This window comes from Aulonocara sp. 'chitande type north' Nkhata Bay, linkage group LG3 (assembly GCF_057382095.1).
Source record: "Aulonocara sp. 'chitande type north' Nkhata Bay isolate Kocher_YH1m ecotype deep benthic linkage group LG3, A_spYH_male_GT1.1, whole genome shotgun sequence".
Classification (NCBI taxonomy): Eukaryota; Metazoa; Chordata; class Actinopteri; order Cichliformes; family Cichlidae; genus Aulonocara; species Aulonocara sp. 'chitande type north' Nkhata Bay.
In genome coordinates this window covers 35,438,820-35,464,062 of record NC_141346.1, presented here as the reverse complement: position 1 = coordinate 35,464,062, position 25,243 = coordinate 35,438,820, and the positions used below count along the sequence as shown (strand labels likewise).

Sequence of the window (25,243 nt, the reverse complement as noted above, 5' to 3'; positions counted from 1 at the left end):
TGTGCTGTCATGGGGACATCCTGGGCTCTCTATTGATGCCAAATTTGGCTAACAGAGATAAGATAAGATGACCTTTATTAGTCCCACAGGTGGGAAATTTGTTTCATTACAGCAAAAGTGCAAAGTTGTGTAGCAGAAATTATAAAACACTGGAATGCAATAGAATAAAATAGAATACTATATACAATAGAATAAAATAGAATACAAATGCTATATACAACTGAGTAAGAAAATACAAAAGTACAACTTTGTCAGAAAAAGAATTGCACATGTAGCAGCCTTATTGCACATTTGTGTGTTTGATCAGCTGCAAAAGTCTTTGTTGTGGAGTCTGACAGCAGTAGGAAGGAAAGACCTGCGAAATCTCTCCGTCCCACACCGTGGGTGCCGCAGCCTGCCACTGAAGGAGCTGCTCAGTGCTGTCAGAGTCTCCTGCATGGGGTGGGAGATATTGTCCAACAGGGATGACAGCTTAGCCGCCATTCTCCTGTCACTCACCACCTCCACTGGGTCCAGAGGGCATACTAGAACAGAGCTGGCCCTTCTGATCAACCTGTTCAGTCTCTTCCTGTCGGCAGAGATGCTGCCACCCCAGCAGACCACACCATAAAACATGACTGAGGCCACCACAGAGTCATAGAAGGTCTTCAGCAGTGAGCCCTTCACTCCAAAACCTGAGTCTCCGCAGCAGGTACCTGCTCTGCCCTTTCCTGTAGAGAGCACAAGTCTATTGAAATTGCAGACATTTTTCCTCTTCAAAAACAAAACTTGATGACACCAACTGTCCATAATAAGGATTGATTAATGTAGGGCTCTGATGTTTTTAGTCATTATGATATCTAGAAGTGGAAATAAGAACATTTTCACTTGACTAAACACACACACACACACACACACACACACATACACACACAGCAGCTACAAGTTTAAAGGTTCTCCTTTTGTCTTTTTAATTGTATTTAATACTGCTAAAAGTGCATTAAACTGTACATTTCCCATCCTTATCACTTCAGTTTTAACTTTAAAAATAAATTGAAATTGTTTTTTAGCATAAAACATGAAAGCAGGATACTGCTGTTCAAAACCATCAAACAGAAAATAGGCAACCATGTTTTAGAAATAAATAAATCAGTTAACTAAAAAGAATGAACCGGACATCTGAAGCTGGCAGTAAAACTAAAAATAATCTGGAAGTGAAACATTGTTCAGCAGATATTTGGCCACCACATGATTCAGAAACTCAAGATCTGAATCTACTGGTTTCTGGTTTTAGCTGATTCAACAAGATAAGACTGATTATTTGAGATCAGGCTGTCCATTAAAGTAAGAAACTATTGTGATGTCTCTGATAAGAAGGGAAAGAATAAAGCCCTCTGGAAAGTGAGAATGCTCCCAACATGTAACAAGGCTGCCACAGAAAGATTCCCTTCACAGGTCAGTGTCCTGTAGAATAAACCAAATCCCACAGCTTCAGAGCCCTATGTCAGTGTCCTCACAACCTGGTATGTCCTCCATCTGAACTTTTACCTTCCTGTTCTAATATCTGAGCCTCCTCCACCTCATCTCCAGACAGCTCCAAGTACGACTCCACTTCCACATTTACTCTGAGTAAAACCCTTTCTCCCTCACCCAGATGGCCACCCCTCCCTGAGCCTGGTTCTACCGGAGGTTTCTTCCTGTTAAAAGGGAGTTTTTCCTTCCCACTGTCGCCAAAGTGGGGGTCATATGATTATTGGGTTTTTCTCTGTATCTATTATTGTAGGATCTATTGTACAATATAAAGTGCCTTGAGGCGACTGTTGTTGTATAAATCAAATTTAATTGAAAAACCCCATCCTTATTACGGGCCAAAGTACATCAAATGTACAAAATTATCACACCACTCACAGAGGTATGCCCCCTGTGTGGTTGAATCCCACCATTTTTAATGGGAAAACACCATTATATTGAAAGCAGTGGCAGTCTAGTGGTATATCTACCATTAGAGAGTTATACAAAAATTGACAATTTTAATCTTATAAAGAATTAATGAGTAAATATTAATTAGAGGGTAAACAACACTGAAATATTTACAAATCAGAAACAGTGCCCAGATTTGCCTTGAAAATCCCATTTTAGACTACTGGAAATTACCACAATAACATTTTTATAAATTAACAAAACTTTTAGCTGGTGACGAATCCACTAGTATTAAACTGTGGCAAAAAGACCTCGGAATAAACATGGGATAAGAAAATTGGCTGGCAGTGTAGAAATTGACCCAACACACTGTGATAGTTTATGCTGGGAAACTTCTATTGAAAGGACACACATGTATGTTTCGGCACCGAAGACCTGGCTCCCAGGCAAGAGGGAAGTTTACACAACACAAAATCATACACAGATACTGTGTGATTACATAGAACATAACTGATGAAGGACAACATGTGGTGGAAATGTAAATTAGAATTAGGAACATTTCTGCATTATATGAGACTGCGAATGTGTTCATCTGTTAGTAGTATTGCTTGAGTAATTGCTTAGGCAAAACAATCCCCCTGACTCCTGATGTATGTTTTCAGGAAAGAGAGAGACCCCAATACTGAATGTATCTTAAAGAACACTTTGTGTTATTATGGTTGGTCTAGTTACAGCTTACAGGATTATTTTAAAGCAATCACCCTGAACCCTGTGCCAACAGATCACGTTTAATTTATATTTATTCATTTTTTCTATCAATTCTTCAAGTTGAAAATCCAATAAAAATTTAAATGGTAAAAAAATGCTAATGCTTTGTTTTTGTCTCATATACACTATTTCTTTGTATGTTTGAACATGTTTAAATAAATCGCTTCACCTATTTCTACTTTTCTTATGATACACAAATGAGAGGTGGCTAAAGACTTTTGCACAGTACAGCAAATAACTTACTTTGCTGTCAGTCTTAATATAATTAATGTTGCCATTCAGGCATAACAAAAGTGTGTGGTGACATTTGTTGCTTTCAAACGGATTGGGTTTCTTTTTATCCATGTTTATATGATAATTGCTGATCCAGCAGAGGGCACTGAAGACAAGAACTACTGCATTAACAGTTCTTCTTCTTTTTCTTCTTCTGCAGTTAAATCCAAGAAGTTGGTTTGTCGCTAGCTGTATCCGAATTCAGGGTCTGCAGCCTTAAAGTACACAGCCTCAACGGTCCTCAAGGGCCGCGTACTCAAAGACCGCTAAGGCCGGTAGTGCGAGGCTTGTGAAATGGGACGGTGGTTGACAGAAATGAAGGAGAACATATTTTTTTTGTTTGTTTGTTTCTACATGAGCTTTGTGTGATTTAATAAGTATCTGAGGCTGAGACCACAGGACTGTAAAACATGATTGTTGGGCTTCATATCTGTACTGAACAGTCATATAAGATTAGCTAGTAAATAACAATTAGTTAATGTTGTTCATGAGACTAAAGTCAGTGAAAATATGATATGGCCAATATTATAGTTATTATATTAATCATTATTAGTTATTACAGCAGTGAGTTTGAACTCTCAAATCAAATCACTTCTATTGTCACATCACATGTGCAGGTACACTGGTACAGCACATGTGATTGAACTCTGTGTCTAATACTGAGCTTCAGTAAAGATTGTCAAAGGAGCTTGCAAAGAAAAGCGTCTGGACTTCTTTAACTTGCTTGAAGACGTTTCACCTCTCATCCGACAAGCTTCTTCAGTTCTAAGGTCAAATGGTGGAGAGTCCCAGATTTAAACCTAGTGGGAGTAACCCCCCACTAGGTTTAAATATGGGAGGATGCAAAGGAGGATTTAGTGTTTGTGTTATTGTGGGGTGGCTGTAGCTCAGGTGGCAGAGCAGGTCAGCCACTAATCAGAAGGTCGGTGGTTCGATCCCAGGCTGCCTCCTGGCTGCATGCCAAATATCCTTGGGCAAAATACTAACCCCATGTTTGCCTACTGGTGGTGGTCAGAGGCGCCAGTGTCCGGCAGCCTCGCCTCTGTCAGTGCGCCCCAGGGCAGCTGTGGCTACAATGTAGCTTGCCATCGCCAGTGTGTGAATGGTTGAATGACTGAATGTAGTGTGAAGCGCTTTGGGGTCCTTAGGGACTAGACTAGAAAAGACTGGCCATTTACCATGTTAAACCTCTCTCTTCACTTGCATATTTCACTGTACCCAGATGGTACAGTGGACACATGTGTGACTCCTGTGATTAAAGCATCTGTCTTTCAGCTTAACGAGTGAACCGTCAGCTCGTTCAAACACACATTAAAGCCCATTTGCCTCGACACCACCGAACAGAGGCAGCAATATAACAGAGTCACATTAACAGTGCAGTGAATCCTGCTTGTGCCATGATATTCAGGACTGCAAACCGCGCAGCACTGACTTTCAGCTTGTTGTGTTTGTGGATACATGACTGACTTTAATTATCCATAAATCATCACATTCCCTGTGAGATTAAGGTCAGCTATTGTATTATTCTATTTTAAAGGCTTTAAAACCAAGTAAACGCTGAAAGTACAAACATCGCTAATGGCAAATAACTTTGCCGACATGTGGCCAACAGTAATGTTTTAATGTTCCCCATTATTAAACATTTGCACATAAATAAGTGGCATAATATTCAGTACTTACTTTACTCTTCGGCCGCTACACTTCTGTTGTCTGCGGCAAAATTATCCACACCGACTGCCGCGTTGGGATATGTTGGGGCCACGAAGTCTACACCGCCACAGCCTTAAAATTCAGGGAAATGAAGGACGCATTTGAGGGCTGCATTTCAAGCAGCCTTTAAATTGGGACAGCCTTCGGCGCGCCACTGTGACGTAATTGGCCTTAAAATGCAGCCTTTAAGGCTGCAGACCCTGAATTGGGATACAGCTACTGTCACTTATTGGGCTGAGTTGATCGTACGAGACTCCAGAATGCAGTCTGCACGGTGAAAAAAATGGGATCATGATTGATTCCTATTGTTGCTTCCAGTGTTGGGAAGTAACACAATACATGTCCCGGCGTTACGTATTTAAAATACAAAATATGAGTATCTCTATTCTGTTACAGTTACTGTTTAAAAAGGTGGTATTCATAATAGAGATCGACAGACCACGTGACTTGCGCGCGCTGCATTGTAGGTACGAGTGGCAGCAAAATCAAAACACTGCATCAAGCGCTAGCATTTCCAGCACCGATAATCATTAATTCTACGGTTTTAATCCCTACTTATTTTCCCCCAAAACAGTTATGTACAAAACAACGGAGAACACGGCAGGTCCGTACAAAGACAGACTTGACGAAAAGGCAAAAAAAAGATACGAGGAAAAAAAAATCAAAGGAGTGAAAGGGTCAGACAAATACGAGCATACAGAGTGGGCTAAAGACGTTAGCGTGCTGCCCGACTTTCATCACGCTCGTATTTATAATTATATGGTCCTAAGTGTGAGTGTTTAGTAACTTCAGATCCCTGCAACAAGCCCAGGACCAGTTTACTTTGCTGTATCTATTTTCTGATTTGGACTATTTCATTTTACAGCTGTCGTTAAAATGTTTTCTCCTGTACAGGCCAACGCAATCTATTCGTCTTTTCAGGTTGTAGTGTTACACAACATTTTCAGATTCAATAGAAATGAAATAAGTGTTTCATAATTCATTCCATTTATTGTCTTTATTTATAACTGGCATTATTGTTTCATTTTATTATAGAATCTTACAACAAAGAGGCTAAATTGTATTCCATCATGCTTTATTAGCTGCTTCGGTGAAAAACAAATCAACAATGCAAAAAAAAAAAAAAAAAACATTTTCAAAACAACATATTGGAAAACAGTTATTCATCACTTGATTTCTTCAATACAACCCTTGGGCACATATTTGTGAGCGCACATGAAACAGCGACTATCTTATCCAGCAAAGTCATTTTTTCACCTTCACACGGCACCACTAAACCTAGACTTATGGTGTCATTCAGTATGGAGTACTTTGAGCGTAGACAACCTATAACTCGTTCAACATGGATCCTGACTAGGGATGGGTACCGGTGTCCGGTGCCGTGATGGCACCGGTTCTGACATAAACGGTAGTAACCAGACCGAAAAGCAGCGCACATTTCGGTGCTTTATTTCGGTGCTTTTTTTTCCTGAGCTGTGATACACTTCTAGCCAATCATTTTACGTTTCCGAGGATAGTAGGTGGGTCCAGGTACGTACGTTCTTTTATGCAGAGCTACAGATTAAAAATGCCCAAGGCGAAGCGGTCAAAAGTCTGGCTGTACTTCACAGCAAAATATGCAAACTCAGCAGCCTGCAACAAGTGCTTTAAGCTGATACTGTGATACTGTCAAAGGAGGTAACACCTCAAATCCGATGAAACACCTGGCAACGCATAGCGGTTTTTTTTAAAAAGCCGAGAAATGCGACGTATTTGATGGCAGCAGCAGCCATTCTTCTCTGCGTGAGTAGCTTAATGTTGTTCGTGTGTAATTTACGTTGAGTAGGCTAACCACGTTATTACATTAATGCATGTAAGGTGAACTAGCAAACATCATCATAGCTACATGCGGCTGTCTTCTTGTTTGATGGCAGATGCTCCCTTCACCCTGGCCAAAAAGGCTAAAATGACCAAAGAAAAAGAGGGAAACAGCTAAACATGAGAGGTTTTTGGACAAAGTTTGTATTTTTTCCATTGTTTAAGCACTGCTTCCAGCTAAGAGTGATACCATATATGCCCCATAGCTGCAGAAAATGCTAACATTGTTATCTTTTTACAAAAACCCGCTGAATATGAGAGGTTTTTGTACCAATTTTGTGTTCTCCATTCTTTAAGCACCGGTTTGAGCACCGTTTGAGCACCGGCACCGTTTCAAAAGTACCATCTCCAGCTGCCTCCCTCTTCCCGCTCCTCCACAACCACCCACACATGCAGGGCCTTGGAGTGGGGGTATGTCACCAGGGTGCAGAGGAGGCTACCCCCCCCCCCCCCCCCCCTGTCCCCTTCTGGCTGCCTCTGCCTCAATTTTATCCCACAACTTAGACATTCACATTATTCACACTCTCATTACACATACATATAGGATCTTGGGGGTGGGCACAATCACGGAGTCCAATTTACCATCAGGGTGTATACCTCACCCCTGACGTCGTTGCCCACCTCTCAATTTTAAATACACTTAGTCATTGAGGGCTAGCAGGAGGGACTATGCGCTTACCTGCTGCTCCATGGCAGGTAGCTCCATGCCCTCCTGGGTTTTAATTGCACCTTAGAACACATATGCATCAACACTACAATGAGCGGGTGGAGGGAGGTTTGGAGTCTTCTCCCACCCCCATTCTCTGCGGCCTGCTGGAGCGGGAGGGCTAGTAGGAGGAGTTGGCCGTCCGACTGCGGTCTGGGGTGTGGGGCCTCCCTGCTGCTGCGGAGTCGGGGTGGTCTGCCTCTCCCCACCGCAGGGAAAAGGGTAACACCACCTGGGTCTGGGTGCAATTCCCCCCTCCAGGGACAAGGGTACCTAGACCCGGTTTGTAGAGTACGCTTGGGGAGTGTGATTGTGTGTACAGCGTCTCTTTATGTCTGTCTCCACGTTGGTTGAGTGTGGAGTGAGTGCATATGAGAGCATGAGGGTGGGAATGGATGTTTGTGTCTGTGTGTGCCTGTATGTCTGTGTCTATATGTCAGGTTGGGTATCAGACGCCACCTCTCTGGGGACACCTCAGGCCCTCCAAGGTTTGGAGGCCTATCTCCACCCACCACCACTTCCCCTGCCGGTGGCGGACTCCCTCAGGTGTCGGTGTGTTGGTGGTTCTTTGTGTCTGGGGGTGGGCGTCCGGGTACACACCGGCTCAATCCTTGGCGGCCGCTTGTCGGGGCCTGGGGCCTGGGGCTCGCTCGGGCCCCTTTGGAGGTGGGGTTCCCCCGGCCTCTCGGCCTGGGGCTCGGTCACTCAGGCGCGGCTGGGGGCCGGCGGAGCTCACGGGCGCGTCACTGCAACTCCCCCTGACTTCTGCTCCGCGGCTGCTGGGCGAGCCCTCATCTGGGACTCTCCTCAGCTCTTACTGGAACAGTGGCGCGGCTGCCCCTCTGTTGGTCTTCCATGGTCTCTTGTGTTCTGGGGGCCTCTGGATGTCTGGAGTTTTGATCTCCTCCATACCCGCTTCACACCCTGGAGGACGGGGCTGTGGCCCCCCCACACTCCCTAGCAGATCATTACATGGAGAAACCTTTGGAATGCAAGCATGCTGATCCACACAGGTATGCACACATGGGTATTCACAGACGCGGACTAAAGCTTTCTTGGCTGCTACCTCAAAGCACACTGTGCGCTGTCTATCTTGCGTGCTGCACAATATCGTTTATTATTTAGTAAATATTGATATCTATGGCTAGCTAGTTTATTGTGATGGTGCTTTGTTTTCTCTATTATTATGTTGCTCTTTGTTGTTTGCTGTCTCCTCTGTTTGTTTTTTTTGTTTGTTTGTTTTTTTTTCTCCATACAGGTGACCCAGGAGTTCTTTTTTTTTTTTTTCTCTCTCTCTCTTCCCCCCCCTTCTCACCGTCTCTTCTCCCCTTTGGTTTTCTTTCTTTCTCTCCCCCTCTTTCTCTCATTCATTCCCCCTGTCCTATTTATTAAAAAAAAAAAAAAAAAAAAAAAAAGACAAAGGATGAACTGAAGCTCTGCCATCACGTAATGTCGCATACTGCTGTTTCTGATGTCATTTAAAAAAAAAAAAAAAAAAAAAAAAAAAAAAAAAAAAAGTACCGATTTGGCACCGGTATCGGATAAAACCTAAACGATACCCATCCCTAATCCTGACATGTGCAAGTTTTCGTGTCTCTTCCACATCTTTTGCTTGTAGCTCACTACGACCCCGGGTAAACGCTGGGATTTTTAAAATGGAACCCATTAAGGCAACACTTTCCTTAATATCAAAACCCCGGTCTGCAAGCACTATGTCCCCAGGTGAAAGCTTCTGTAGAAAGCCAGATGTTTTAGCTATACGTTTATTACTGGTACACCCTCCCCATCCTTTAGAAATGAAAGAGATGGTCCCTTGTGGTGTGATGCCTGTGAGATATGTCATTGTGTGCCTACTTTTGTATGTGGAGTATGTCTCTGTCTTAGCGCGTACATTTTGTGCTCTCTCTATGAAAAGTTCAAAACAGTCAATAATAACTGTCACATGGTCACCAAACATCTCAACAAACTGGTGTGGCGTACTGGCCTGTATGCAATGTCTTCCAGGCCAGTGCACCAATGGGCTGAGGTGGGCATACAGTACATTCACAGTAATGTTAAACACAGTGGATGTGGTTGTCCAGCTAATATCAAAGAGGTTTGCAACATGTTCAAGTGGTAGGTTTAGTCTTAAACGTATGAGAGTCAACAAGAGCATCTAAACATGAGAAATTCTTCTGTCAGTATCTGGTAAACTGGGGCTAATTTGTTGTAGCACCCCCATTAGTTAAGCAAAATATGGCAGCCCTGTGTAGAACTTCACTTTAGAGTTGTTGTCTTTCAGGAAGTCCTTGTCTAATTTCTTTTTGGGCAGTTCTTGTTTCAGTTTTTGGTTTTCTTCCAGCAGGTGCGCTGTTTCTTTTACCCTTGGAGAACACATTTTACACTACAGCCGATCTTCATCCTCGTGCTGTAGACTTATCTGCTGTGGTTGGATCTCTGCTGCTGTTTCAGTAGTGACTGATGCTGAAAAACACACATACATACACACACAAAAAGACAAGTTCATTTTATGTGCAGAAACAAGACAAAGTACTAAAACACCACCAACTTGGCACAATACACTAGTTAAATAACATTTAATTTACATAATTTGACTTTTAAACAAAGTCATCAAACAGGCACATTTATATTTTCGCTTTGTTACTTAGCTGAAATAAATAGATTACACGGTGGTCTTTTCCTGTTTCATATGTTAGGCTATGCCCTCTTTATTTTTGGTAATTCGCATTAAGAGGCTCTAGTGCCTGTGTCTCAATCTCGCGGACCAGATCACCTCTACTGTGCAGAAATATTTTTAAAAAATATTATTCAAAATATGATTTAATATGAAGGCAATAGGCAGAGTGTTACAGGCACAGCCCTAAAGAATGTAGCCTCATGGGCAGTGTAGTCCGTGCTGCAGGGAGCATAAACTGCCACACCCGATGTCTGCGTGCGAGGGAGGGAGAAAAAGGTCGGAACATTTCGGAAAGTACAAGTTGTCACTGACAAGAAACAGATGGGACCATGTAAATATAATAATAACCACTGCAGCCAAAAAGAGTGCCTGACGAGTGTAAGTAAGCTGTTAAGACTCGACTGTACACTGTGTTTGTGTTTTCCTCCGAAACAATAAGTCCCGTTGGAGCAGCCTTTCAACGCCTCTCTCTGTCTCTCGCTAGCAAAGTTGACACAGACAACAAAGTAAAGCTAGTTTTCGGTGACGAGCCCGACACAGAACCCGACGTATTAGCCAGAGGTCCCTTAGGAGCCGCCGACCTGTTTTATATAAGCGCGGAATAGTTTTCTATACAAGATCACTGCTAAAAGTGCAGCCTTACCTAATGTCACTCATTTTATTTAAAATCTAGTTGGTATTAGTATGGGGAATAACCTTCATGAATAGTAATAAATCACACAGCAATAGCACATTCATGTAGTTGTAAAAAGCATGATAATATATTAAGTAATCAGAATCAGAATACGTTACTCTCATTGAGTAACGTAACAAAATACATTACAAAATACATTTTGGGGCATGTATTGTGTAATCTGTAGTGGAATACATTTTAAAGTAACCTTTCCAACACTGGTTGCTTCCTGGTAAACCTTTAAGCTGCTAATTCCTGATATTCCTCTTAATAGGCCTACTAATGTTAAAATGTTAAACCAGAGTCTTTTCCTGAGTTAATAATGACCTGGGTGACCTATTCGTCATGTAGACTAACTGTTTTGGAGGGTTTTTGTTCTTCTTTTTTATGACATGTGATGAGTAACCATTTTTCAGATCAGTATTTGAAACCGCAAAGTGTGCAAACATAACAGTGTTATGTTATTAGCCCAGTAACACTGTCTTTAATAAATGCATTAATTAATTGATTAATCTGTTTAATTTACATATGAGCACAATGAATTTTAATAATGCTGTTTTATTGAGTTTTATTTTGAAATATGTTGTTCACAGCTGTGTAGTATTACTGTGCCTTTCCTTAACACTTGGTACTTCCTCAACATTGAGTACTAATTGATCGTATGTAATCTGGAAATCAAGACACGCCCACAGAGATGATACACAGCCTAAATTCATCCTTAACTCATCTGCCAATTTCTACTAGAAATGCTGTCGAATCTAAAATGAGGATCAGATTCAGAAAAAGAAGACTTTATTTTATTTCCCAAGGGACAATTAACAAGCAACCAGACAGCATACGTTGAAGATAAGGTCAATAAGAACAGGCAATAGGAGTGAAATAATAAATACACAGAATATAAAGTATATACAGTTGTAAAAAATGTGGTCTAAGAAATGCTGTCAAAACTAAAATCCATGCAGACAAACTTTCACTTTGTTTCTAAAGCACTTTGGTCAGCTGTTAGTTTGTTTTAAAGTGTTGTACAAAAAGAAAAAAATAAGAGAACAAGAATACAAGGGTCACACAAAGGATAAGAAGTTTAACACAGATGACAACTCACACTAGGTTAAACGCCAAAGAGAAAAGGTGTGTTTTGAGTTTTACGCAGTTTCATGCACTTATATATGATTGTCCTGACAGATCATGTCAATGATCCAGCAGAGCACACTGCTACTAAGATAACAACCACAGTATTTCTTCTCTTTCTTCTTCTGATGCTGCTGCTTCTTCTACTACTTCTTCCCAACTGCAGATGATGTTGGAGTCACCACCACCTATTAGGCTGGAGGTGATCAGCATGAGGACTTCCCATTGCACAAGAAATCTGCCCCAATTACAATCACCAGCCTAGTGTAAATGGACTGATTCTTATATAGTGCCTTTCTACTCTCCCAGAGTATTCAAAGCGCTGTATACAACATGCCTCATTCACCCATTCACACCCACTCAGACAAGCACTTCTAAACACAAGTGCAAATTAATCTACATTCACACACATTCACACCCACGATGAACGCATCGGAGGGCAACTTGGGGTTACCGTGGTATCTTGCCCAAGGATATTTGACATGCAGACCTTATAATCAGCTGATCTGCTCTACCACCTGAGCCACAGCCACCCCAAATGTATAATGTCTCTTCATTAGATAATTAAACTTAAAAGCTTTTCCACACATCACATTTTAAAGACGTACTACTTTTATCAAAGTTACACACGCTCTCTGACATAGTGGGATTTTCTGTGTCTTTTTCTACTTGATCTTGAATCTGTGTTCTTGACTGTCAGCTACAGCAGAGCTGTGAGCGAGGAGTTGCTCCCTGCCTGCTTCTGGTTCACTGTGGTCTCCTTCCTCAGCAGCAGTCACCATAAAGGTATCAGTTTCCTCCTTCAGTCCCAGCTGCTCCACCTCCTGACTGCACAGTTCCTCCTGTTCCTCTTTAATCTGTGGAGGTTCTGGTTCCTCCTGGTCAAGACTGGAGCTCCTCTCCTGGTTCCAGAGCTGCTGCTCGGGGAGAACCTTCTCCTTACAGACAGGCTGCTGTGGGATGTCTGTCCTGTGCAGCTTTATTTCGGGTTTCCAGGTGATATCCAGCAGTCTGCGCCAACGGTTGATCTCTTCCTCGTACTGGACGATCATTTTTTTCAAACTCCAAGAAAATGTTCAGCAGCAGCAGTTAGTCGCTTGTCGATAAACTCTCTCAGATACTGAACTGGAGGCATTGTTACTGCGACAGCTCACACACAACAACACACGTGGGGCAGTAACAGTAATGGCGCCTTTCCTTTCTTTACTTCCGCCTGTGTCGCATGGTGAGGTTCCGGCAATGTGTATTACATTTTATCCATAGACTCAATTTAGATGTTTTCTTTAGCTTAAAACTAAAGAGAGGATTACAGTACTTTCAGAAGTACTGTAATCCCATCATGCATACCCTCTACAATAAAATACCTAAACTTAGCTCCTGTTGACCCTTGTTTCTGTATTTTATCTTGGAAATCTCTCTGGTTCTCCTATGTTCATTACATTCAGACATCACATGCTGCACAGTTTCATTTTCTTGTCATTTCTCTTTTAAGTTTCTCAATAGTTTAATTTAATGGTTAATGGTTGAATTTAAATCATGAGCTATTCTTAGTCTAGAGAGTATGACTACTTTTCTGTTTTTACCAGCTGCCCTGCTCTGCTCCAAAACTCAAATTTTACTAAGTGCCACCCTCACTTCCATCTTGTCCCATTTAACTTTCTCAGCCTCACCGTCTTCCATTTCATTTTCTTTAACGCCAACATGTGCATGTACCCAAATAAACTTTTTTTTATGATGATAGACTCCAAAAGCTTTTATTGTATTTTCTTATTTTGCATCATATCAGCACAACCATACCAGCAGGGGGCAGTGTGACACTGAACTGTGATCTGAAGGGCATTACTAACTTTAAAAGTAACCTCAACTGAGAAGAAATCCATAATTAATGGTGAATAAGAGGGATGTGCATCTCTAAGTAATGCACCTAGAGCAGCAGACGATCACTTCCTGTCCTCTGGAGTTTACTTAAACCAGGATTGCATGACCTCTTTTGAAATGTTAGCAAAGATGGTGCGACGTCTCAGGGTTTCAACAAGTGTTTTCCTGAAAGGCCTGAAATAAGCCTCCGAGCAGCTCAGATGATTCTGCTGAATGATCAAGGACTATTTTTAAATTACTGTAGAGCAGTTTGAAATTGATGTCGGAAATTGTGTGAAGAAAGAAGAGAAAGGGAGTGTTTGTGGTATGAGCAGAAAGAAACAGTGTCATTCTCTCCACTTCTTCATATTTCAAAATAATTAGTCAGTTTGTCCTGTGAGACAAATGGATTTCTGTACAATGTTTCAGAGCAATATAACCATCAGCTTTTTTTTGGCATAGAAATAAAAAGCCAATATCTTAAACCTAAGGGTCATGTGGATGAACATTGTTATGCAGTCAGTACAAAGTTAGAATTGGTGAGATATGTGTGCGTTGATCTGTTAACCAAACATTTCCAACCATAAAACCACTGCTAGCATCACTAACCCAAAATACTGTTACATTTTTCACATCGATCACTAGTCACAATGATGTTAATCTGCTGTGTGAGCATCACAGAGCGATCTGATTGATACATTATGACTTATGTTTAATGCTTGTGTGTTTACAGATAAGCACTTTGCTCTGACTTCCATGAGAAATAAAGTTGTAGCTAACCACAGATGACTTTGACAGAAGCACCACACTAAGAGCTATTTATATAGTATGCAGAGCTATGAAGAAGCAGCACTTAAAAACTGTTAACACATTTGCCAATGCACTGGACAAAGTTTCACCAGTATCTCTCTAGACCAAAACCATTTCCTTTAAAAACAGGATTGATCATGGGCTGCTCTCTTCAGGGGAAGAAACGTTTCCCCTGAAGAGAGCAGCCTCCTGTCTGTGCACCTCACTGTTCTTTAATATTTATCTGTCGTTTCTTCATGCATATCAGTATTTACGTGCAGTACACACAGACAGAGTGGTGACTGTGGTGGAAGCAACTTTATTCACCACAAACATGTCAGCTGTAGCCAGTGCTTGATGATCTCTCTTGTATGACAGAGCAAAGCTGCTGCTTCTTTAAATGTTTAAGTCAAGTTCAAACCAATAAACACCCTCACTCTCCGATTCATTATCTCAGTACATGCTGTACTCTATTGTGGACATGCAGGAGTGAATAAAGTTTAGGACAGCAGTTTAAAATATCTGATGACAGGATGTGGTTATGTTCTTTCTGCTGAAATGTTATTATTAAACTCTAATCTCTGACCTCTACATCTAGCTCAGATACACTTGTTTGTAGCATTAAATGCAGAGTTTGTAATGTTAATGCAGAGTAAAACTGGCTATTGTTTGATGTAAATATGATTTTATAGTGATTCTCTTGAACATTTAGGCTACTTTCTGTAACTGTACCTAACAGTGTTTTTAAAAAATCCTCTTAAATATATTTTATTTAACTGTAACTTTAATGTCTAATAGTTGAATTATTAAGTGTGTGATTGCTTTGATCTGTGTACATCAGGCTAGGTTATAACCACTTCTTCTGCTTCTATTTTGATGGTAACCTCACCCACTCTCAGTAATTTTTTTCTGTGCTTACTTGTAAAGAAACAGCTTGACAGATGAGAAGAGGAAACAGAGGCTGTGTATCAGTGATGGCTGGTGGACGACGTTATCGTAGCTTCGTGCACAGCATTGTGCTGCTGCTCTGGGTCTGTCTCCACTGTAAGTAAACCTTTTGCTTCCAGATGTTAGTGACGTGTTGTATTTGTTGCCTCATGAACTGTGGTACATGAGTGAGTTCAGAACACAGCTGATAGCTGCAGCTTTGCCATTTCAGAGTATTGTTGTGCTAAAGTATTTATTATTGTTCTAACTGCTGCTAATCAACAATTACCTTTAACAGACATTTTTTGAATTCCTGGGAAACAGCTTCTGACACTTTATTTCATTTTTTAAATTCATTTGCTGTCACATTTATATGAAAATGACAACATTATGAATTCATGCTTGTCCACAGAGAAACACCTAAAAACATTTCATGGAGCCGTAGTGTGTAAACATTTTTGCTATGTTTACATTTTTGTTGTGCCAAGTCAGTCATATCAGAGTTGTCACTTATGTGTGATGATGTTCACATTCTGCAAAGAGATTTATTTTGTTTTTTTTCAGATTTTGTTGTTTTTACTTTAACTATCACACGTTCACGATAAGGTTTCAGGCAATTTGGACTTGTTTCTCTCACCAGTTCACTCACATGTTGAACTTTCATAGATATCATACTCAGTTGTTTGTATGTTTTTCAGATGTCGAGGCTTCCAGTGGAAAACGCGTCATTCACAAAAAAGTTGGAGATACTGTGGAGCTTTCATCAGGCTTATCAACTGAAGGTGTGACTGCAGCAACGTGGAGATATGGAGGAATACCAGTGGCAGACAAAGATGTGGGTGTTTCTAAAGAGTCTCCATTTAAGGACAGATCAGAGCTGAACCCTGAAGACTTTACTTTAACAGTGAGAAAACTGACTCTTCAAGATTCTGGTGATTTCACTTTTGTCTCAGAGGTGAATGATGAGCAAAGGCCTTCAGTCACCATTACTCTGCAAGTTCATGGTAAGAGACTTTTTTTCCCTTTTTTTTTTTTTTAAACAAAGTCCTTGATTACTGTTAATAAAAAATCTCCTTGTGAGCTCATGAGTTTTTCTTTCTTCTTTGAAAAATGAGAAGTAAACTTAAAAGCAGCTTTACTGCTGAGAATATATAGAATAAACTTGGCATGAGGCAGGAGCTGACAAACAGGAACTTACACTGTCTGACTCTAAAATAAAACCGGAAGAAAAAGAAAGACCAACTTGACACAAAGACAGAAAGGCAAACAAACTTGGAAAGAGGACACAGAGATATCAGACAGGCATTATAAATATAACAAAACCAAGATACCTGGACTTACCTAGAATTTAACCAGAGAAGGAAAACTGCTGTTATTTTTATTTTAGGGTCTTTACGCTACAATTTTAAGCACATTGGGGTACTGTTGTTGTGATTTGGCGCTTTATAAACAAAATTGAATTTAATATGCAGACTGCTGGAGGATATAACATGACACAGGAAAAATAGGAACCACACAAGTAGACTCTAACCCTGGGTCCAACCCAGCGAGCATGACAACATGACACAGTGGTAAACAGTATTTGTATGTATCGTAGTTACTTCATTTTTGTGTCAGCAACAAAAGAGAAACAAAGGGATTCAGTCATCATCACTCTGCAAGTTCATGGTAAGATACTTTATTGAGTAAACAAGCATCTTGATACAATACAATGTGATATTTTGAAATAGTTTATCAACCTCCCTTTTATACTCCACATCTTTTTTGTCTGGTTTTGTTTCCTGATTTCCTGAGAGACATAGCTTAATTTATATATTTTCCTCAAGTAGCAAATCCTTTAGCTTACAGATAAAATGTGTATTTTATCATAATTTATATAGTGGTCATTATTTGACTGAGTTTTAATCTCTTGTCTTCATTTTTTATGTGTTTTGTTTTTGAGGTGGTTTTTAATTTTTAGGTTTAGATACTATGAGACCATCTGATACAGGAGTTAACAGTAGTTGCCCCAATTTAATAAACTTTGGGACTGATAATGTTGTTGTTTGAAGTTGTTGATGTTTGGCCTAATTTTATAAAATAGATTTGCAGGACTCTGCACAAACATATACTTTAAACTGTGATGTAAAATGTGACCTGGCACAGACTCTCTTTGTCCTTCTGTTTCCTCATTAGAGCCCATAAGTGACATGAAATATATGAAGCAATATATATGGAATTGTCTAGACTATTGTCCTGCTAAACTACTTATCACTGTCTCCTTCTGTCCTCTTTTTTCCTCATTAGAGCCCATAACTAAACAGCCTGTCATAAAAATAAATTCTACCTGGATTTCCTCAAATGAATCATGTAAAGTTCTGCTGGAGTGCAGCACAACTGGTGATGTCAGCTACAAGTGGACTGTAGGAAAACAAACACTAACTGGTCCCAGGCAACAATACATCATCAGGCAGGATGGAGAGACCAGTGTCACCTGCACAGTTTCCAATCATGTCAGTGAGAAGTCTGCATTTCAAACTGTGAAGTGCAGCAAAGATCATTCACTCAGAAAAGAAACAGGTATGTGGAGAGTGAGGTTGTGAATACAATATAACTGTTTTGTTTTAATAATTTATTAAAATCATTAAATATTTTTTTTAATTTTTGTTTGTGATTTCAGAGTGCAGCTCTTCTTCTCTTGTGATGTTCATTGCTGGGCTGTTTACTGGAATATTGATCACTCTACTGTTGCTCTTTCTGCTTTACTGCATAAAGCGTAAGATTTTTTGTTGCTACTATTAAAAATGGTCTCTTAATCTCCTAATCCCATAATACTTTTTTCTTACTTTTTTTTTCAGGTCTATGTCACAAAAGGTCAGTGTCATGGTCCTCGGTGTGGGGACGAAATTTTTTCTGTTTTTTTCATACTCTTTGATTTGTGTTTTTTCATGTTTTCGTTTTCTGTATTTCTACCTCCCTTAGTTATTTTTAGTATTTTGTGATTTCTAGTCTTTAGATTTTGTTACTGTGCCTCTCTTGTTTTCTATGTGTCACATCGACCCAGTTATGTTCTTATGTCTGTTCACGTCTCAGGCTTTGTCTCATGTTTCCTGTTTTATTTTGATTGTTCCTCAGTAGGAACAGAAAAAGTGTAAACTTCATCCTACTCCTTTTCGAGCACACACATCGTGTAGACATAGAGATATTGATTAAACCTGTTGGTTTTAAAGTTTTTTTCTTCTTTTCTCTTGTTGTTTCAGTTATATTTGCATGCTCGAAATAAAAAATTCAGTTGTTTTTCCCGTAGTTTATTCAGTTTTGCTTCCTACCCATTTCTTTGTTTCTGATTAGTATGAGCTCTGTTCCCTCCTGTTTCCAAGCCCCCCATTATTCTTGTGTATTTAGTCCCTTTTTTTTCTCTTTCTGCTTACCTCTCTCATGTTTCCCAAGTCCCAGGTTTTACCAGGTCTCAAGTTCCTCATTCTCAGTTCCAGGTTTCGTGTTTCAGGTTTCTGTGTAGTTTTTCTATGCCTCTTGTGTTTTTATGTTTAACCTTCCACAGTAAGAATGTAACAGAATTCAACTTCATTGTCATTGCACATCACAAGTACAAGCCAACGAAATGCAGTTTGCATCCATCCAGAAAGTGCTTTAGCAATAATATAGATATATAGATATATCTATATATCTATACGGTATATTATATAGATATATATTATTATAAGTATGAGTGTACAAAATATGGGTCTATTATGGGTATGTTGCAATGTACACAGTATGAGGGTATGTTATGAATATGCTATAACTATAAGTGTGTACAGGCTGTGAACAGGATATAAATATGAAAACTACACTGAAATATGAAATATAAAGCTATACAGAAATATGAGCTATGCAAGTTATAAACGGTTGTAAACAGTTGTAGAATTATAATTATTTTATTGTACAGAATGATTGTCTATACAGCATTTACAGTAGTGGTGGTTCAGTCCATGTTATTTTTGTGTGTATTAGGGTATAGTCAAAGGAGCTTGCAAAGAAAAGCGTCTGGACTTCTTTAAGTTGCTTGAAGACGTTTCACCTCTCATCCGAGAAGCTTCTTCAGTTCTAAGGTCAAATGGTGGAGAGTCCCACATATAAACCTAGTGGGAGTATCCCCCCACAGAGGGACAAAAGGACCCCCTGATGAGCCTCTAATCGCCTGAGCCAAGGTGTGAAACTGGGTGTGGGTCCCAATCAGCCAGAGTTTCGGGTGTGTTCATTCTGAAACCTGGCCCCACCTTATCATGCGAATTCCTGAGGTCAGATGGCCCAGGATGTGAGTGGGCGTTAAGGCGTCTGGGAAGGGATCTCAAAACTGGATTATAGATGGCAGAGAGTTGGTGTCGTAAACCCCCGCCTCTGTTCAAAGATGGTCGCTCACAGTGGACATAGATGGCTTCTTTCACTCCTCTTTCAAACCATCTGTCCTCTCTGTCCAAAATGTGAACATTGGCATCCTCGAAAGAGTGTCCTTTATCCTTAAGATGCAGATGGACTGCTGAGTCTTGTCCTGTGGAGGTGGCTCTTCTGTGTTGTGCCATGCGCTTGTGAAGTGGCTGTTTGGTCTCTCCAATGTAGAGGTCTGGGCATTCCTCGCTGCACTGTACAGCATACACCACATTGTTAAGTCTGTGTTTTGGCGTTTTGTCTTTCGGGTGAACCAGTTTTTGTCTGAGCGTGTTGCTGGGTCTGAAATGCACCGGGATGTCATGCTTGGAGAAAACCCTCCTGAGTTTTTCTGATACACCGGCTACATAGGGGATGACAATGTTGTTGCGTCTGTCCTTCTTATCCTCCCTCGCTGGTGTCTGGTCTTCTTTTCTGTGCCTCTTTGCTGACTTTAAAAACGCCCATTTAGGATAACTGCACGTTTTGAGTGCTTCCTTTACATGTGTGTGTTCCTTCTTTTTTTTCCTTCAGGCTTAGAGGGAACATGTTCTGCCCGGTGGTGTAGGGTCCTAATTACTCCAAGTTTGTGTTCCAGAGGGTGATGGGAGTCAAAGAGGAGGTACTGGTCCGTGTGTGTGGGCTTCCGGTAAACTTCGATGTTGAGGTTGCCGTTCTCTTCAATGTGCACAGCGCAGTCCAGGAAAGGCAAACAGTTATCCTTTGTGTCTTCCCTGGTGAACTTGATGTTTTTATCCACGGCGTTAATGTGCGCAGTGAAGGATTCCACTTCTTGTGTCTTGATTTTGACCCAGGTGTCGTCCACATATCTGTACCAGTGGCTGGGTACTCTTCCTTTGAAAGAGCCAAGAGCCTTCCTTTCCACTTCCTCCATGTAAAGGTTGGCTACAATAGGTGACACGGGGGAGCCCATGGCACAGCCATGTTTTTGTCTGTAAAAGCCTTCATTGTATTTGAAATATGTAGTGGTGAGGCAGAGGTCTAACAGTGTGCAGATCTGATCGGGTGTGAAGTTGGTCCTGTCTTTCAAGGAGCTGTCTTCTTGTAGTCATTTTCTGACAGTCTCCACGGCCTCCGTGGTGGGTATGCAAGTGAAGAGAGAGACTACATCAAAGGACACCATGGTTTCATCTGGATCCAGGGTAAGTTTCTGGACCTTGTCGGTGAAGTCGGTGGAGTTCTTGATGTGGTGTGGGGTGTTCCCCATGAGAGGAGCAAGGATGGTAGCAAGGTGTTTAGCAATGTTGTAAGTGGCTGAGTTTATGCTACTGACTATGGGTCTGAGTGGGACAGCTTCCTTGTGGATTTTAGGAAGTCCGTAAATGCAGGGTATGGCATCCCCTGGGTAAAGGCGGTGATATGTAAGGCGGTCAATAATTTTGTCCTTTTCAAAGTCTTGAAGGCAAGCTATAACTTTCTTTTTGTAGCTGCTTGTGGGGTCTCGCTTTAAGGCTTCGTAGGTATTGTTGTCACTGAGGAGAGTAGTGATCTTTGTGTGGTAATCTGTAGTGTTTAGGACCACGGTGCATCTTCCCTTATCAGCTGGTAAAACAGTAATGTTGTGGTCTTTGCTCAGGGAAGCGACGGCCTTCTTTTCCTGTATTGTGAGGTTGGATGGAGGGACTTTGGCACTGGAGAGCGTGGCTGAGACTTTCATCCTGATTTGCTCTGCTTCTGTCTGTGATCATTTATTAATTTTATTTATTTTATCCACCATTTGACCTTAGAACTGAAGAAGCTTCTCGGATGAGAGGTGAAACGTCTTCAAGTAACTTAAAGAAGTCCAGACGCTTTTCTTTGCAAGCTCCTTTGACTACGATGACCTGGATGAGTGAGAACCTTCACAGACGTATTAGGGTGTAGTTTTCCATTTGTTTGTTTTTGTCCATTGTGTGTGTGTGTAGGTGGTTGTGGGTGTGTGTATGTTCAGTCCATGAGTTTAATGTGGGTCAGATGTCAGAAGGCAGAGTTCAGGAGTCTGACAGCTGTGGGGAAGAAGCTGTTCCGGTACCTGGTGGTCTTAGTCCGGAGGCTCCTGTAGTGCCTCCCAGAGGGCAGGAGGATGAAGAGTCCATGTGCTGGGTGACTGGGGTCTTTGATGATTTTCCCAGCCCTTTTCAGACACCGCTTCCTATAGTTGTCATTTATGGCAGGAAGTGGTGCTCCGGCGATGCGCTGGGCAGTTTTCACGACCCTCTGCAACGCCTTCCGGTCCGAGGCAGAGCAGTTCCCGTACCAGACTGTTATACAGTTGGTCAGGATGCTCTCGATGGTGCAGCGATAGAAGTTCACCAGGATGTCTGAGGACAGGTGGTTCTTCCTCAGAGTCCTCAAGAAGAAGAGGCGCTGGTGAGCCTTCTTGACCAGCTTGGAGCAGTTGGTCGTCCAGATGAGATCCTCGGAGATGTGGACTCCCAGGAACTTGAAGCTGCTCACACGCTCCACAGCCGTCCCTTTAATGTGGATGGGTGGATGTGGGTCAGCATTCCTCCTGTAGTCCACTATAAGCTCCTTGGTCTTCTCAGTGTTGAGCAGCAGGTTGTTTGTTTCACACCACTCAGCCAGACAATCCACCTCCTCCCTGTAGGCGGCCTCATCGTTGTCATTGATGAGGCCAATCACCGTGGTGTCATTTGCAAACTTAATGATGGTGTTGGAACCATCGGCAGGTCTGCAGTCATGGGTGGAGAGGGAGTAGAGGGAAGGGCTCATCACACAGCCTTGTGGTACACCGGTGTTCATTGTGATTGTAGATGAGCAGTGGTTATCCAGCCGGACATGTTGGGGGCGGTTGGTCAGGAAGTCCAGTAACCATTTGCAGATGAGGGAACTGATGCCCAGGTCTGTCAGTGTCCTGATGAGTTGTGAGGCGAGGATTGTATTGAACGCTGAACTGAAACAGTTTAGGTTTCCATTAGTTTATCGCATTCTCCCATCAGCTTTTCTTTGCTTTCTCTCAACATTCCTCTCCATCTCTGTTGTCTGCATTTGGGTTCACACTCTCTCCAATCCACGCCATCTGCCACAGCAGATGTGACAGTTGTTGAAACTCATCAACAGCAGTAATATAATAAATACTTTTGTTCTACTAATAATAAAATATTTTACTTATTTCAGGCTCACACAGTCTGAAACAATCAACCAGGAAGAAAATCAACAACATGTGTACTCGGCTCTTTCCCACGGTCAGGTCTAACACTGTTTACGTGCTCTGATTGGTCACATTAAACTCTTAAAGAATGATTAAACGTTAGATCATTTAATGTTGTTAACTGTTATTAACTTGCAGGTGATCGTTGTATTTATGAGACAGTTAGAGGATCTGAAGATGCTGGACCAGGTAAAGTATGACAATGATGAGTCATGAAAGTAATAAATGAAAACTCTGAGATTTCATGCAATTCAGTAGTGACATTCTTAAACTATTCTCACTGTATTTCAGCTGGATCACAAATACAGTGCATCAAATCAGACTAGACGAGCTGCAACATTTAAGATGTCCAAGAACATGTTCTGAAATTTATTTTTTCAGGATTGTAAATGCCTATATTATGTTTGGCAAGTCATTTATGAATAAGAAATGTATTATCTGATCTCTGCTTTTGTCTAAGTTGGAAATGTTTAATAAACCTGTCTGATGAGATTCCAGTCTTTGTTTTAGTTCTCAGTGCACGCTTCTACACAAATGCTGATGGTGAGAAACTGATTTGGGGGTTTTTTCTACTGTGGTGTGCATTATTTCCACCACCCCCTCTCTACCCGGATTGAAGATTAACTGTGCTGTTAATATTTATGGACATTTACATAATTTCATAATTTTTTTGCAAACAACATTCCTTCCTCTAGTCCTACCGATTAGGACTAGACTAGTAAGACTAGAGGAAGGAATGTTGTTTGCAAAAAGTTTTGTGTGAAGAACTCAAAGTGCACTACCACTGATCACATTGCACCTTATATTGCATGTGCTCCTTTATTACATATATAACTTGTACATATCTGTGTAGATACTTACGTTGTTACATACATTCCCTGTGTAGATACCTCTCAAACTTTAAGTCTTTTTTTTCTCTTATTCTAAAGGAATTTTAATGTAAAAATCTACATGCTGCTAACAGAGAGATGACAAACTGTGTTTCATTATTCTTGTAACATTGACAATAAAGATCTATTCTATTCGAATCTATTATTTACCCTTGATAAAATACTATATAGATATTAATAGGTAATAGTTAATACATATTTCCTATATTTATTTTTATATAATACAGTACAGTGCAGAGGTCTTCAGTAACACTTCATATATTTATATTTTGGTTCAGAGGAGCCAGACTTCAAGGGAGCCAGGGTCAAACAGACTGAAATTTAAGAAGACAAATAGAAAAATAAAAAAAACAGAAAAGTGCAACAGAAGCATATGAAACACAATGGAAATTCAATAAAACACAGAAGTTGAATAAAACATAATAGACATAAAAAATGGAATTGTTTCTGAGGACACAATAATGTGTCGGATCAGCTGCGGAAGTGTGTTGTTTTAATCAGATGATTCATATAATATTGTAGATACATTTTTGCTATTAGTCATGTACTGTTAGTTTGTCACTTCTGCAGCTAGTTTGCTGAGCTATGAGGAAGCAGCAGTTAGACAATGTTAACACATCAGTTTAAACAGACAAAGTGCAGTGGTAGAACTGAGTTCATTCACAACAAACATGTCAGCAGCATCCAGTGTCTGATTATTCCTCTTGCATGACGGTGCAAAGTTGTAACAATATGTAATGTTGGCAGACAAATAAGAATACATTTTTGTTTTGTTTTTTTACAAACAGGAGTTCCTACATACACTCAACAAAAATACTGCTCCCATTCCCCATGGGATGGACGTAGAGACCTAAAATTCAGTCCAGATACACAATATAACCATCCCTCCCAAACAGTGGTCACAAATCAGTCCAAATGTGTGGTAGTGGGCACATCTGCTATATTGAGATAATCCATCCCACCTCACAGGTGTGCCACATCAGGATGCTGATCTGACATCATGAGTAGTGCACAGGTGTACCTCAGACTGCCCACAACAAAAGGCCACCCTGGAATGTGCAGTTTTTTGCGCTATTGGGGGTCTGGGGACCCAGAACCGGTCAGTATCTGGTGTGACCACCATTTGCCTCATGCAGTGCAACACATCGTCGCATGGAGTCTATCAGATTGTCAATTGTGGCCTGTGGAATGTTGGTCCACTCCACTTCAATGGCTGTGCGAGGTTGTTGGATATTCGTGGGAACTGGTACACGCTGTCGTATACGCCGGTCAAGCACATCCCGAACATGCTCAATGGGTGACATGTCCGGTGAGTATGCTGGCCATGCAAGAACTGGGACATTCTCAGCTGCCATCTGCCCTGAACAATGTGAACCATGATTCATCCGTGAAGCGCACACCTCTCCAACGTGCCAGACGCCATCGAATGTGAGCATTTGCCCACACAAGTCTGTTACGGCGACGAGCTGGAGTCAGGCATGCAGTTGAGCGTCCCTGAGACGGTTTCTGA

At 41.1% G+C, this 25,243-nt stretch overlaps 1 protein-coding gene across 2 annotated transcripts; it reads left to right on the top strand.

Annotated features, from left to right (window-relative positions):
• The first annotated feature begins 10,138 nt into the window (after positions 1–10,138).
• On the top strand, positions 10,139–23,461 carry LOC147335354 (uncharacterized). 2 transcript variants are annotated; one of them, XM_086278548.1, is made up of 9 exons: positions 10,139–10,268; positions 15,265–15,381; positions 15,963–16,268; positions 17,551–17,823; positions 17,924–18,019; positions 18,102–18,117; positions 22,810–22,877; positions 22,982–23,032; positions 23,135–23,461. In XM_086278548.1, the coding sequence occupies exons 2-9, from the start codon at positions 15,279–15,281 to the stop codon at positions 23,167–23,169; spliced, it is 948 nt and encodes a 315-aa protein (XP_086134674.1). In that variant the 5' UTR covers positions 10,139–10,268; positions 15,265–15,278; the 3' UTR covers positions 23,170–23,461. The 2 variants fall into 2 exon arrangements, with proteins under 2 accessions (XP_086134674.1, XP_086134665.1); XM_086278539.1 differs by lacking the exon at positions 18,102–18,117.
• Positions 23,462–25,243: the final 1,782 nt, after the last annotated feature.

What these genes read in the sequence shown, in the direction of transcription:
- LOC147335354 (XM_086278539.1), top strand. Translation starts at nt 15,279, where the DNA reads ATGAGAAGAGGAAACAGAGGCTGTGTATCAGTGATGGCTGGTGGACGA. An exon ending in TTCACTCAGAAAAGAAACAG is followed by an intron (nt 17,824 to 17,923) that starts GTATGTGGAGAG and finishes TTGTGATTTCAG; the next exon opens with AGTGCAGCTCTTCTTCTCTT. An exon ending in ATCTGAAGATGCTGGACCAG is followed by an intron (nt 23,033 to 23,134) that starts GTAAAGTATGAC and finishes ACTGTATTTCAG; the next exon opens with CTGGATCACAAATACAGTGC.